We start from the raw sequence: 15,839 nt of genomic DNA on the forward strand, positions 1-15,839 counted from the left end.
GGAACAAGGCTGAGGAAAGTGACTGGGGTTTTCAAATTAAATTTACAGACTAAAAGTAAAGCTTTCAGGTGGCATGAAAAGGGGAAAGAGATCTGTGGCCTTGCAACATGGTGATGGGAGGCAATGAGAGTTATTCATGAATTATTATTAGTAGTAGTAGCGTTATCTCATGCACAAACGTTACAATCTTGCATTCTGCATGGTCTCCAACTAACCCAGGACTTGCCAACCTAAGGCAAGCTTCGCAAGTGTTTTCTTTCTTTCCTCTTCTCTTTTAAACGATGCTTTATTGACGAGAGGAGGAAACATCAAAGCAACTGTACAACGAGCCCTCTGTCTGCGTTAAGAAAAGACGGGGTTGGTTTGACCTTACTGCATTTGCTGGTTGGCTCTGCTCCACCAGAAAGGAGCTTCAGAGAACAGCAGAGAGAGAGCGCTGTTCTGATTTTGGGCACACTAGTGTCAATCCGCATTTAGCCCTGTAACGGAACCGAATTCGGTCCAGACCCCGCTCAGCCCCACAGAGCTATGCGCGGAGTGCTCCTTTTGCGATACGCATTCATTATAAAGTAGTCCCTCCTCAGGTCTCCAACCCCTAAGATGTCTCACCGCCGTTCATTTCTTTTTTGCTCCGAAATGGTGAAGAAACGCCCAGACCAGTTTATGATGTTTCTTAAAGCTTAAACTACTACACTGAGACCACGTGAAAGCCTGAATAAAGATCCGGGGCGGAATGATCTGTTCTCTGTCCCCAGCAGGTAGGAGCGGGGGACTTTGAGCAGCGTGGCCCATGCTGGTGGCTGGCTTTGCAGCGAGCGGGGAACGGTTCTGGGTCTCATGGACATTAAGGGGCCCTGGACTTTCCCACACAGGCTCCTTCAATAGTGGTCTGTCCTCTAGGGGAGGGCAGCTCTCCTGCTTCTTCTGCTCCTCCCCCAGACTTTGGAGAGACGATCGGAGCTTTTCCTAGAGCTGTGTTTCTCCAGCTGGGGTCCTGACCCAAAAGGGGGCCACAAGACTTTGTGGGGGGTTGCGAGAGCGGCAGCTGCTGGCTGGGTGTCCAGCTCTGAAGGCAGCGCTGCTTCCAGCAGCAGCACAGAAGTAAGGGGGCATGATAGGGGGGTGGAGGGTCGTCATCACTTTTGGGGGGGGGGTGCCTGAAATATTTACAAAGGGTGTTCCAGCAAAAAAAGTTTGAGAACCCCTGTCCTAGAATTATTACGTGGGGAGAGCGAGCCCAGACACCAGTGACCACCTGCTTGTGACCACCCCAACAAGGGCCTTGGGAGGCCTGTTGCTCTAGGTAGGGCCTGCATGCCTTGCCTTGCACGCTGGAGACTTATGGGGAGAGGTGGCATGCACTTCCAGGACTGTAGACCTGTCTGCTAGACCTTGGGGACTTTTCAAATGCCCTTCTGCTCACACACCTGGTGCTTCAGTGTCATGACCCTGACATGTTCTCCAAGACTCCAACACTCCCATTTCCTGGGGGGATGGGAGAGAAGAAAGTCCAAATCCTTGAGTCCCTGTTTCATTATGTCTCTCTGGGCCATCACTGACACCACTGGAGAAAGGATGCAAGAGGTGGAAGTGGGAGCACTGTTCCACACACCCTTCCCTTGTCCACAACCAGTTCTAGGGCATGGTGGGGTTCAGCCACCTATTAGGCTCACACCAGTGGAGCGGGAGGGGTCTTGGCGGTTGGTGGGTTGTAGGGAAACCATCCTTCCTTGATGCCTGGTCTCAAGGACATTTCAAATGCTTTAGGGACACCTACAATGGGGGTGGGGAAAGGGTTGCAAAATCATGCTCTGAAATGACTAGCCTCTTGTTTGCCAGAAGCTTGGAATGGGCTACAGGGGATAGGTCACTTGGTGATTCCCTGTTCTGTTCATTCCCTCTGGGGTACCTGGCATTGACCACTGTCAGAAGACAGGATATTGGGCTAGATGGACCTTTGGTCTGACCCAGCATGGCCGTTCTTATGTTCTTATGTTTATTCAACAGGACAAGAAGTTACCACTTCAGTAATGGGGGGCGGGGGGGAGTGCATGAACCAGTATCTCCTTTGCCCTTTGAGGGCAACTCCTGCACAGTTGAAGAGTAGAAATTGATGGTACAATCCATCTCAGGTTTCTTCCATCTCAATGAGGTCTGGAAAACAATGAGCCTCCCTACCACTTCCCTCCAGGTTGCTGCTGTTGTTTTGCAAGAAAGTGGCCTACCAAGGACTAAGAAAATGGCTGGCTCTGGGATTGATTTTATATGGCAATCAAAGAAAAAGAAAAGAAAGAATTGTATTAAATCTCACTGGTTCTATAGTGAAAGCAAAAGTATTTCCAGATGACAATTTATAGCAAGAAGGCTTTTTCCTTTTCTCTATACAGGGAAAAAATAAAGACAGAGTCTATTCATACAGTTTTGAATATCTTGCATAAAAAGTTTGGTATAAAGTAGTAATTGAATATTCATGCAACTTGTGGAGTGCTGCTCTGAAGCAGAGTTTAATTGTATAAAAAGAAGAAGAAGAAGATCAAGACTCCCTTTGCCATTTCTGATCAACAATTGTATGTCATATATCAGCTCTTACATGAATTCAGTCATTTCCTGCTGTTGAAGGTGAAATGTCTCTGCAGCTCAGATGTGTCTGGAGATCTATGGAATCCAGAAGTCAAAAGGGAAGGATGCAAGACACGCAGCAGGTGCAGGCAGCAAACGTGCAGTTTGGAGCTTTTTGTCAAGGTATTGTGGTGGCAGTACTGTAACATGGCCATCATATTACCAAAATTGCTGCAGGCATATGTACCTAAGATGAACGCAAGGATACCTAGGGGCTTATAGTGAGTAACATAGGTGCTTTCAATGGACATGTTTGGGGGATTCTAAAGCACATAAAATATGCAATCGACACAATGTAACCCCTAATCTCTGGGTGCTTGCTTATCTTCTTTTCACTTCTCAGAGGTTTGCCTTCCAGAAAGAAATTGACTAGGGATTCCAAGGAAAAGGACTGGATCAAACGAGAAAAACTGGCAATGATGAAAATAAAATACTGCCTATCAAAATGACTTTTCTCCTACATAAATTGCATTTGTGGTGTTGGTTTGGGAGGACAGTTGGTGCAATGCATCTGGGTCAATAGCAGCTAAATGGAGACTTCTATTCCCTCCCTCCCCCCAACTCATTACAATTATTTGGTCTCATGCAGGCTACTGTAATAGATTTAGAGGGTTGGAGGATGATTTCCAAAGGAATAGACGTGTTCTTTATTGATGGCGCTTATTAAATCCAAAGCATCAGAATAGTTAGTAATGCTTTAAAAATGGTAAACTATAGATTTTTTTTTACCTAGTCCAATAAAGCTTTGGAAACCAGCATATACTGACCTGAAAGGACTCAGAGCAGACTGAAAATATTGGAACTGTTTCAATATCAATTTAAATATTAGCCAGAGGCTCCATGGAAGCTAAATTCTTTGTCCTTTTTTATCTGCTCTTTCTCTCTTTTTAGCCAAAGAATGTTCTCAGATTTCAATATTACTTTTTCCCTAGAAAGGCAAGAGATGATATGTTGTTGTCTGCTCGTCTGGCTATAGCTAAATGTCTGTGTTTTATTGTCTCTCACCTACTGTCTCCCTCTCTCTAAGATTCTATTTAATGCATGTGTCTGATATGAATTTAAAGATCAGGACTTTTTAAAGGGAGAGAGGTGTGAGTGTTATTGTGGGTGTAATGTCTGTACAGTCCGTTGGTTCCTTCCAGTCTTTGATTTCTAGAGAGCAATCTATTTCTGCGGCGGAAATTTTTAATTTTGACAGCTATCGTGCTGTTGGCGGGGGTCACACATAAGAGTCTGTAATACTTTGCAAGTTTTAAAGATGATCAAAACACTGATTGGATCCGGAAAACCAATTGCCAGCTTTCTTTCTTTCTTTCTTTCTTTCTTTCTTTCTTTCTTTCTTTCTTTCTTTCTTTCTTTCTTTCTTTCTTTCCCCACACACCTACTCTATCTATCTATCTATCTATCTATCTATCTATCTATCTATCTATCGTACAAGGCCAAAAGCCCGATTACCCCTTGGATTCTATTGAACAAACACGTCAGGAACTCTGTCTGTAAGTAGTCTTGCGGAAGTCCATAGGAATACTCACCTGAGTAAAGTCACTGCTGTTTGCAGGTCGCCTGATGGTATGTGTGATATGCATGCACATTATACATGTGCGTGTCTGTCTATACATATGCGTGCGTTGCAATCTCACACACAGACACACACCCCTGTGCAGTCGCCGGGCGCTTCCAGGTGAGCCTACGCCATGGCAGTCACCAGGGATTTCCTGACAGCCACATCCCAGTGCGGGTCACCACGTTCCCTAGCCGGTGCCCTGGGAGTGTGAACACCCCTTTCTGCCACGGAGCGAAGCGGAGTGGCGCGAATTGGCAGGCCAGCCCGAAGAAGAATCCGGTGCCCACAGGTGCCCAGAGAACCGGAGCTGACCCGCTCCTTTCCCCCTGGCTTTCCCCAGGAAGTCTTTTGAGCTAACGACTCAGAGAGCCACGAGGTATTTCTCCTCCCCTCTTCATCTGTAGCGATCGATACCTTTAGGGATCAGACCGGTTATGGGGGCAGAGCCTAGATTGTCCGCGAGCCTGTTATCCCCAGAGGACGAGCTTTAAGGGGGTGAATCGCTGTGCAGAAAAGCACAGGTGGGACAATCCCGTTAGCCTGGGGTTGTCAGAGGGCACCACGGTGCGTATTTTTCAACGCCTCCCCTTCCGCCCGCCTCTCCCAAAACACATACAGGGAAAGAGACTATGAATGTATGTACACACAGACACACACACTGACAAACACACACACACTCTGATACACACACACACACATCTCTATGTAATTGCCTGCATATGCATCTATCGATCGATCGATCGATTTAGAAATTAGCTAACGTAAAAGCTATATATATAATATGCAGTTGAGTCTGTATGACCTATAATAAACAGAGAACGAAGCTAACTAAAACCGTGTCCACAATTGTCAACTTTTTTTCTCCCGTGCACATCCCTTTAGAATTATTTTTCCCTCCACCCCCCTTTGCTTCAGGGCATTAACCATCGATTAATCAGATGTGTTTGTGTGTGTGTGTGTGTGTGTGTGTTACACCAATGCAGCACGTGCACAAAGAGTCTCTTTGCTATCTACATTTTTCTATACATTTCAAAGCCGATCAGTTCTCCTCTTTGACACACGGCTCTGGGTTTGCACTCAGACACGCCTGGGCTTTGTTGCACACGGCGGCGGGGAGGGAGGCGAGGCAGGTTGCACTGAAGTGTGCATGGCTGGGGGGGAGGAAGGTTAGAGCGCTAGGTGTCCAGGAAAGCAGAAGTTCATTTATTTTCCAATTGCACGTTGCCATCAAGTTATAGTTTCACCGGATTAGCTGGGAGGGAGAGAGGGGGCGGGTGGGGTGGGGGTGGGGGGGCTGCGTGGCGAGCCAGGAGCTGCTGACGTCAGGCCCTGCTGGCTGTGAGATTGAGGCTGGCTGGGGCTCGGGGATTCAATGCGATCCGCAGCTTTCCCGGCGCCGGCCACAGAGCGCGGAGAGCCCGGGCTGCCACAGCCAGCGGCCGGGGGAGAGCCCGGGCGAGCGGCGTGCACCCACTGAGGCCGGGCGTTGTATGGCGAGGGGGTGGCGGCGGGAGGGGGGGCAGCCCGGCGCGCGGGAGGGAGGCCAGGCGCCCCAGCAAACCATGCTGGATTGACTGCGAGCGGGGGGCGGATCGATGGCTCTGAATTAAGCCGGGCAGCGCGGGCGGCTGCGGGGGGGCCAGCATGGAACTTACCATGGAGAGCCTGGGCAGCCTGCACGGGGTGCCCCACTCGCAGGCCGGGGAGCTGATGAGCCCTGCCCACGGCCGGCCGGCCGCCCACCGGAACCTGGTCCCCCACGGCCGGCCGGCCGTGGTGCCCAGCATGGCCTCGATCCTGGAAGGCGCCGGGGACTACCGGCCGGAGCACAGCCTGGGGGGTCCCCTGCACCCGGCCATGAGCATGGCGTGCGAGTCCCCCTCGGGCATGAGCCTGAGCAGCACCTACACCACCCTGACCCCGCTGCAGCACCTGCCCCCCATCTCCACCGTCTCGGACAAGTTCCACCACCACCACCACCCGCACCACCACCCGCACCATCCGCACCAGCGCCTACCCGCCAGCGTCAGCGGCAGCTTCACCCTCATGCGGGACGAGAGGAGCCTCTCCTCCATGGGCAACCTCTACGGCCACTACCCCAAGGACATGCCGGCCATGGGGCAGCCCCTCTCCCCGCTGCCCAACGGCCTGGGCCCCTTGCACAACGCGCAGCAGCCGCTGGCCCCCTACGGCCCCGGAGGGCACCTGGCCAACGAGAAGATGCTCTCCCCCAGCGGCTTCGACTCCCACGCGGCCATGCTCTCCCGGAGCGAGGAGCACCTAGCCCGGGGGCTGGGGGCTGGGGGCGCCGGCATGATGCCCCCTCTGAACGGCATGCACCCGCACGGGCACCACCACGGCCAGCCCAACGGCTCCCTGCTGGGCGAGCGGGAGAGGCAGGCGTCCGCCTCGGGCGCGCAGGCCGGCAGCTCCGGGCAGGTGGAGGAGATCAACACCAAGGAGGTGGCGCAGAGGATCACGGCGGAGCTGAAGCGGTACAGCATCCCCCAGGCCATCTTTGCCCAGAGGATCTTGTGCAGGTCTCAGGGCACCCTGTCCGACCTCCTGAGGAACCCCAAACCCTGGAGTAAGCTCAAGTCCGGCCGGGAGACCTTCCGGAGAATGTGGAAGTGGCTTCAGGAGCCTGAATTTCAGAGGATGTCGGCGCTGAGGCTCGCAGGTAGGGGGGCAGAGGGGACGCGGGGTGTTAGAGGCATGAGTCTGTGCCGGGGGGATTGCTGGCGGCATTAGAAACCCCGAAGGACCGGTGTGGGTCTGCACGGGCAACCTCTGCACGCGCAGCAATGGTGTGACACATCGGTACATATTGCAAAAATCCAATCAGTGCTTCTCTTTGGACATATTGCTAATCTGGGAACACACACACACACACACACACGGTGTGCTCTCCTTTAACGGCTCTGCACAGGGTAGCTGTATCCTTATTTTTTGCTCTCTCTCTTTCTCTCTCTGTGTGTGTTACTGGTTGTTTCAAGTCTTTAACAGATCGCATGGAAAAGGAAATCATATTTATCATAAACCTCTTCCTTTTCCCCTCCTCAAAATCCCCTCCTCCGACCAGTCTGAAATATAAAGATCCTAGCTCAAAGGAATCAGGGGTGCAAATGCTATAGGTTACTTAGACTCCTATCTATCTATCTATCTATCTATCTATCTATCTATCTATCTATCTATCTATCTATCTATGTATCCTCAGACACCCTCTATCTCTGTCTATCTGTCTGTCTATCTACCTCTGCCCAGCTATTTAGTTACCTACCTGCTTTTCTCAGCTTTTTTTTTTCCTCCATTGGAAAGAGCTTAATACTGAGCTGGATTCGCCACCCTAAATACATAGCGGTAAATCAGTCACCCCAGCCAGGTCTAAACGGTCTGTATACACAGAAACCCCCAAGGCCTGCTTCTTCATGCCGCCGAATGAGTCAAAACTCAGCTGTTCCCCTCCTCCCTCTCCTTCCCAATGGATCGATATGATAGCTCCTTCATTTTACAAATGGCACCGCCAATCAATTCTCTATCGCCCGGGCAATGATTTGCATTTGGGATCTATCTGACGCGGTCCTCTCCCAGTCTGGTTTTCTTTTGCAAGCAAAGGGGGCTTTGCTAGCAGGGAGATGCTGCTGTTTGGCTCTGAAACCGAGGGTACCCAAACCATCACTGCTCAGATGCTGATTCAGTCCTGACTTTATTTTAAATGAATGGACAGTCACGGAAAAATGAATGCACCCACCCGTAATCAGGAGAAAAGGCTTGGTTTTAGGACTGGGGGACAGGACACATTGCCTTTTGCGCTCCAGGACACTATAGCATTGAGCAGAGAGACCCCAAAGACCGAATTGTAAACTCGGAAGCATTTCTGTGTATCCTGGGAGAGCTGGGGTCTGGTTCTCTGTGTTAAGATTTAGGTTAAAAATTACATCGATAGAATTTCTCCTCATTTCCTTCCCCACCACCACCCCCGCGAGAGTGAAACTCAGAAGTCCAGTCTAAAGCCCGGTGTGAATTTCATGATTATAAATATGGCTGTCTAGAAAAATACATACACACATTCTGTATAATATATTATCATACATGATGCATACAGCTAAACATACAGTCCCATGAAACGTGTATTATAACTATATATACATATTTATATGCATCATGTATTATGTACATTGTAAAGAATGTGTGTGTGTATATATATATGTATACACACACACATTCTGTATATATATATATATGCACACACACACACATATACTCATAGATTTTGTATGTTTATAAATGATACAGTATGAAGGCAAAGTGTGGGTAAGCATTCCTCTCTGTTCTGCATACATATCTATGTCTCCATAGATATGTCAAGACAAACAGAGACAGTTTCTTTCTCTTCTGCTTGTGTGTCTGCATAACAGAACCGTGGGTTTTATACTGTATGATCATTTATAATGCAACGTAAGCACAGATGCAATTCTCCTGTTGTTCACATAGAATACAAGGTGAAATATATTTACCCAGATCGATTTCCTACATATGGAAACACAGTGATCTCTTTAATATATTCATAAGTAAGATGAAAACCTCCATGTGTATCATCGACTTTCGCTTTCTCTACTCATTGTGTGGAGAGAACATTTTCCACAGAGGCTCGGGGTTCTCTGCAGTCTCAGAAGTATTTCTAGACATGCTGAAATAAGATGCCCTCGGCTGTTGCAGCCATGGGGATGCTATACACACCTGCACTCACCACCCCTCACACTCCCCCCCCGTTCTGTAGACTCAGTATTGCTTCTGACCGTTTTATTTCCCCGTGTCCTGTAACCCACTTGCCCTGCTGCTAAGGGAACAGGATTGCTTCATAGACTAACTGACAAGCAAGTCCTCTGGTTTGGACTTCAGAACCGCCAGAAGCTGGGACTGGACTACAGGGGGGATAAATCATTGGAAACTGCCCGGTTCTGTTAGTTCCCCCTGAAGCACCTGGCACTGGCCACGGCCAGACAGGAGACTGGGCTAGATGGAGCATGGGTCTGACCCAGTAGGGTCGTTCTGATGGATATTTTGTGTCTGGTGGGCTCAAAGGGGGTGGATTGGGCTATTGGAAAAAAAATGCCACATGACCTGTGGGCCATCTAGTGTCAGTGTATCTGAGCTCCAAGCAGATCGTAACAGAGCCTGGGTGACTGGGATGAAGCACTCCTCACATATAGCAAGATGTCCGGGGTTATTTATGGGGGGACAGTAGTATTCATATGTATTTAGTGTAATTCAGTTGCTCTTTAATTAGGGCAAGATAGTGGCATCCTTTAGTTCCAGTCGATGCCCTATTGAAAAGCAGTTAATAGAATGCAAATTGTTCCTGCCTTTACAAGGTTCTGGTAAATAAAGATTTAAACACTGCCACAATTGGCTTTTTAAGTACCCCCGTTGTTCAATCTAATTGAGCAGTGGGTGTTTTATTTCTGACTCACCAAAATAAAAAAAAAAAAATTAAAAGCTTGAAGATTCAAGGGGGAGTCTATAAGTATATATATGGCCGTGGATTTTACCTAAAAGATTCAACAAAAACCCTCCACTAAATGAACGCACAATATTGTTGGAACATGGTCACCCTTTATTATTATTTTTTGAAATCCTTTTTTGAATTTTGAGTTGAAATGAGATTTAGGATTCCTCTATAAACTTATTTTGTGAACTAGGAGGTAATTTGCCCTGAGTGATTTTAACTGATTTAAATCAAAATCTGTTGGATTTAACACATTTAACTACCTTCTCTGTTGCATATATTAAAATATAGTTCTGTTCAAAAGAAACATTGTAGTGCATAATATGCAATATGTTGCATTGGATTTTAAAATATCAGTTATTTTACATATATATAATACAGTGACAGTAAATTAATACGTTTATATTACATGACACAAAAATATCAAACATTTAAATATCAGTTATGTTACATATCTAAAATAAAACATACGAAAGAAGGCGGATTACAATCAAAATATTGCATCATATTAAATGCACTGCATTGTAAATATACACGACAATTCTAAGAAAGGTGAGCATTGGGGGGGGGGGGTTCGGGAAGGTTTTGGTTTGTTTCCAAATTAGCAGGAAAATGCCATGTTCTTTAAGCAAAAAAGTAAAACTCACTGGGTGTTTCTGGAAGCTATAATATGAAAACCGCAACCCAAACTCGAAATTAAATGGCTCTCTTGCAAATGACATTTGTCAATCAGTTAGGGAAGAGATTGTCTGTCTACCTTTGGTGACACTCTGCCAGTGGATTTGGGGACGTGCAAGGGATTTTGAGAGAGTTTATTAACCAGTACTAAAGAGGGTGAGACACGGAGTCGCTGAAAATGGCAGCCAGAGGCATTGTGTACTTAGAGGGCGAGGGTGTAATTTCAAAGGGCACCTTTCCCCTGCGCGTGATTTCAAAACGATGTTGGAATAATTGTAGGACTCAAGAAAGGAAGGACTGAAAGAGAGTTACTGCTTTGGTACTTGTATGGAGGGGGAAAGAGAACCCAAGTTCCTATATGTCAAATGCTCACTAGACAGATTAGTTGGATACCCGTGCATCAGGTATGGGGTGTGTGTGTGTGTGTGTGTGTGTGTGTGTGTGTGTGTGTGTGTGTGTGTGTGTGTGTGTGTGTGTGTTATAAAAGCACACACCCATCCAGAGCTTAATTCTGCATACCTAGCACTTCCAAAGTTCCCATGGAAGCCAGTGGGGCTTAGTGTGACTACCTATGCGTATATGTTACGTGCACATGTGTGTGCAAAGGCAGGAGCAGGAATCGTGCCAGCTGAGCGGGAGATCGACTTTCTATGGAGAAGCACGCACCCCCAGGGGTTGTTTCCGTTTCTAAGGATTTCCCCCGTGTTTTCTGGTTGGTTGGTTGGTTGGTTGGTTGGTTGACTGTGTGGCTGTTTTATTCTTTTGTTCAGCAGTAGTGACTTTTGTCACTCCTGGCTTTGCTTCCCCCGAGGCTGATCTGCATATCGTCTGCATATGCTTGGCATACATTACCCTGATTGCCTTCAAAAAGCGCCATTATATGGCAAGCGGACTTGGTCTGGGGGAGGGGCGGCACTCCAATCGATACCTTCGAATTACTATCCCTAATTCATCACCGTCACCCCCAACCGATTGCACTTTTTTAACGGTCTTCAAATATTGTTTAAATTGCCGCTCCAGAGCACAACTATATTTTGAGGGCGGGGGGGGGGGAGGGAGCGAGAAAACGGGCTGTGATATTGAATCGCACGTGGCTGCGAGCTGCGAGCTACAGGGTATAGAAAATCAATAGCGGAGCCAAAGTACAAAGCAACAGACATTGCACCGGGCTGGGGAAATTGCAAACAGGGGATCGAAAAATTCCAGATCCCCGGGGTAAGCAGCGAAGCCCCTTCGAGCCGGGACACATAAGGCGCTTGGGAATCTCTATTTCCCCTCTGCCCCAGGCCAGAGCTCAGTGCGACCCGACAGCCTCCCCCTAGCCCCCCGGGGTGGGCGGCGATTCCTGCGCCGAGAGGCAAGCCGGGTGTTTGGGGCGAGACCCGGAATCGGGGAAGGGAGGGAAGCCAGCAAGGAACGAATCTGGCGGGGTTAAGGCACCGATCTGTCACCTGCCACTTGTAGCTAAAGGGAAGAAAGACCCACCTGAGCAAAGCAACCCCAGGAGAAACGAGGGAGTTAGGTGTGGGCGGAGAGTGGGAGGCAGAAGGAAAGAAGGGTAGATAGAGAGTTGGGGGTGTCTTGGTGGTGACGGAGGGAGGAACCGTGGGGTGTGTATTGGTGGTGGTGTCCGAGAGAGGCAGCTTGTGGTGTGCATTGGTGGTGACAGAGAGAGGCACAGATGGTGTGCATTGGACAGACAGATGCAGAGTGGGGTGTGTATTGGTGATGACAGAGGGAGGCACAGATGGTGTGTATTGGTGGTGACAGACATGCACAGTGTGTTGTGTATTGATGGTGAAAGAGGGAGGCACGGGGGGTGTATTGGTGGTGGTGACAGAAGTACAGTGGGGGGTACATTGGTGGTGACAGAGGGAGGCACACTGGGTGTGTTTAGTGCTGCTGATAGAGGGAGAACTAGTGGGCTGTATATTGGTGGTGGTGACAGAGGGAGGTCTGGTGGGGTGTATATTAGTGGTGGTGATAGAGAGAGGCATAGTGAGGTGTGTGTTGGTGGTGACAGAGAGAGGCACAGTGGGGTGTATATTGGCAGTGATAGAAGGAGGCACAGTTGGTGTGTATTGGTGGTGGTGACAGAGGGAGTCTTAGTGGGGTATATATTAGTGGTGATCATAGAGGGGTGCCTACAAGGGTGTGTTTTGGTGGTGGTGATGGAAGCACAGTGGGGTGTGTATTGGTGGTGGTGACGGAGGGAGGCAGAGTGTGGTGTGTATTGGTGACAGATGGAAGAACAGTAGGGTGTGTATTGGTGGTGACAGAGGGATGCACAGTGGGTTGTCTATTGGTGGTGACAGACAGATGCAAAGTGGTGTATATTTTGGTGATAACATAGGGAAGCACAGAAGGTTGAGTCTTGGTGCTGACAGGGAGGCAAAGTGGGGTGTGTACTGGTGGTAACGGGGGAGGCACAGTTGAGTGTGCAATGGTGGTGACAGAGACAGGTGTAGTGGGGTGTGTGTTGGTGATGACTGACAGAGGCACAATGGGATGTGTATTGATGGTGACACCCTGAGGCACAATGGGATGTGTATTGGTGGTGACAGATGTAGTCACAATGAGATGTTTATTGGTCGTGACGGAGGGAGGCACAGTGGGTGTGTGTGGTGGTGACAGAGGGAAGCACATTGGGATGTATGTTGGTGGTAACAAAGGGAGGCACAGTGGGGTGTGTATTGCTGGTGACAGAGAGAGACACAGTGGTGTGTGTATTGGTGACAAAGGGAGGCACAGTGGGGTGTTTATTGGTCGTGACAGAGGGAGGCAGAGTGGGGTGTGTATTGGTGACGGGGGAGGCAGAGTGGGGTCTGGGGTGTGTTGGTGTTGATCGCTATACAGGGGGCCGTACGGAGATAGATAGATAGATTAGATAGATGATTAGATAGAGGGGAGGAGACAATTTACCTAATACAAATAGTGAACGAAGGGGAAGGACGGGGGAGCCGGACACAGACCCTGGGAGTCACCCAGCCCCGAGCAGTGCGTGAAACCGGCCCCCTTTAACGCCTCCCCAGCAGAAGGAGCTGCGCGGGGTGTTTCCATCTACCAGGCCTCTCCCTCCAGACCTGCGCCCGCCGCCTGGGGACCAGTCCCCGGGAAGGGAAGGGAAGGGAAGGGAAGGGAAGGGAAGGGAAGGGAAGGGAAGGGGGCTCTGACATTTGGGGGGGCGGGAGCTTTGCAGCGAGCGGGGCAGGCCGTGGGCCGGGTTCAGGAGTCCATCCTGATGCATGAGTTAGAGTCAGTAAATAGAAGATCAATAAACAAGCTGGGCCCCCTATAAAATGTCTGTTGGTGCCTTTCTCTTCTTTCCACTCCAGTTCCCCCTTCAGGCCGCAGCGCCTGGCCAATGTGCAGAGGAACCATTAATTATCCAGCCGGGCTCGAACACATCCCTGGTCACAGCCGCGGCTCCGAGCGCCAGCAGGCGGGTTTGTTTGGCTTGCGGGGGAGCCAGCTTGCCAGGTTCGTCTCTACTGCCAAAGCAGGTTGGACTCCTTGCCAGAGCGACTGGAGGAGAGGTGGCTCGGGGTGTGTGTGTGTGTCTAGGTGCGGTTGTTCCCCCCTCCCACCCCCTCGCCCCATGGGGGTGGTCGGTTTCTTTTAGCCCGATGGACACTTCGTTCGCCTGCCCATCCATCTCTACCTCTGCCTGTCTCGTGGAAATCTTCCCCCGAAACACCCTTGCAAACTCCTGTCTTCTCTACCTCTCCGCACTTCCTTGCCTCGGTCAGATTCAGCCTCTGCTTAGGAAGAGAGGGGTGGGGGATAAGGGGAGAGTGGGACCCTGGGTAGTCCCTGAGGTAGGTGCATGTGTTCTGGGCACGGATGCCTTGTGTGTACCCCCACACAGCAACCCTGACACTCACCTACCTCGGGGCACACAGAGAGAAACACACATGCACAAACAGAAGGGCTCCCAGGCACAACCGCACAAGCACTCACACACAGGTATAGTGCAGTTCCACAGAAACACAAGTACACCCCCTCCTCCAGAAGCAGATTCACTTGCAACAGACCCACAAAGACGCGGAGCCTAAGACGCAAGGATACAGACACACACAGAGGCTGAGCAATGTGAAAGTTCTCTCTGTTGTGCATACGTGTGTACTTTGTGAGTGTGCACATATGGATGTGTATGTGAATAGGTGTGCATGTGTGTGTAAGAGAGAAAAGGTGGGTGTGGTAATACCCTTTTATTGGACCAACTTCTGTTGGTGAAAGAGACAACTGCAGGGCTTGAAGATTTAATCTCTTTCACCAATAGAAGTTGGTCCAATAAAGACATTCCATCCCCCACCTTGTCTCTCTCATATCCTGGGACCAACACTGCAAACAACGTGAGTCGAGATTGTAAGAAGAAACATTACCATAAGTGTAAACTAAATGTGAACATTCATGCAGGCCAGCACAGAACAGACACGGAGAAGAATGTTACACACAGAGAACATATGTGTGTGTGTGTGCATTTGTGTGTGCACTTGCGCGTGTGAATCTGAGTTGTGCAGCGTGACAATTGTAGGATGGTTTTATTAGGGTAAATTTGGAAATGTATTTTGTGGGAAAACCTCAAGTGAATTTTCCAGGTCATCCTTAATGAATGTCCAGACAACATGACATTTTTTCTATCTATTTATTTAGCTCTTTAGAACACAAATGTCAAGCTCTGGATGCCCCTTCTAATATTTAAAACAATTCGAAAATCAAGTTACGCGGAACCACCAAAATCCACAGCTAGCTCCCCGTGTGATCATAATTCACTCCCACCCCATCCCTTCATTACACCATCCCTATGAAATTAACAACCCTCCTCATCCCGTCCACTCCTCAAATGCTATCCTGTCATATATGTTCTATGTGCCACACATGCTACAGAAAAATATATTTTAGAGCAGAGATTACTTTATACTGAGATCAGGCCTTGTACCCCTCTGCCCCACGGAGCCGGTTGTTTTAGAGATCAGCAGTTGGACTGTATAGGCGTGGCAGGAGGGAAACAAGTAAAAGTAGTTACTGGGCTAGATCCGCACCTGGTGTGAGTTGAAATAGCTCCACTGAAGTCAACAGACTTATTCTGGTTTACACCGCCTGAGGCAATAAATTGCTACGTCCCCTCTCAAAAGGGCTCCACCCATTTGTCTAGACACACGGATGATACCGATGTCCAACATCCGTGGGCTTCCCGATACTAAACGTGGGCACTGTGTGTTGTGGCCAACGGGGACTCTCCCCCTGGCATTGTATCAAGACCCCCCCCCCGAAGGGATCCGATCTTACACCGAGAGTGACGCGAACCCAGCATGCCCTTGGCAATACATTCCTTGGGGAGGGGCCCTTCTGCATTGGGATGGAAAGGAAGAAAACCCCGACCCTGGCCGATGGACTAATTTGCTTTGAAGCTGTTCAGAGGTTCGGGGTGTGGAGATAAGTCCCAGGAGATGGATGGGTGAGCAG

The 15,839-nt window shown here is 49.2% G+C and overlaps 1 protein-coding gene across 1 annotated transcript in view; it reads left to right on the forward strand.

Annotated features, from left to right (window-relative positions):
* Positions 1-5,827: 5,827 nt before the first annotated feature.
* Positions 5,828-15,839, forward strand: part of ONECUT3 (one cut homeobox 3) — an 86,358-nt gene continuing 76,346 nt past the window's right edge. Inside the window, exon 1 of the mRNA XM_038384206.2 lies at positions 5,828-6,863. Coding sequence (XP_038240134.1) covers positions 5,828-6,863 — 1,036 coding nt within the window. The remainder of the gene's footprint in view (positions 6,864-15,839) is intronic.

The sequence above is a fragment of the Dermochelys coriacea genome, chromosome 25 (assembly GCF_009764565.3).
Source record: "Dermochelys coriacea isolate rDerCor1 chromosome 25, rDerCor1.pri.v4, whole genome shotgun sequence".
In the NCBI taxonomy this organism is placed as follows: domain Eukaryota; kingdom Metazoa; phylum Chordata; order Testudines; family Dermochelyidae; genus Dermochelys; species Dermochelys coriacea.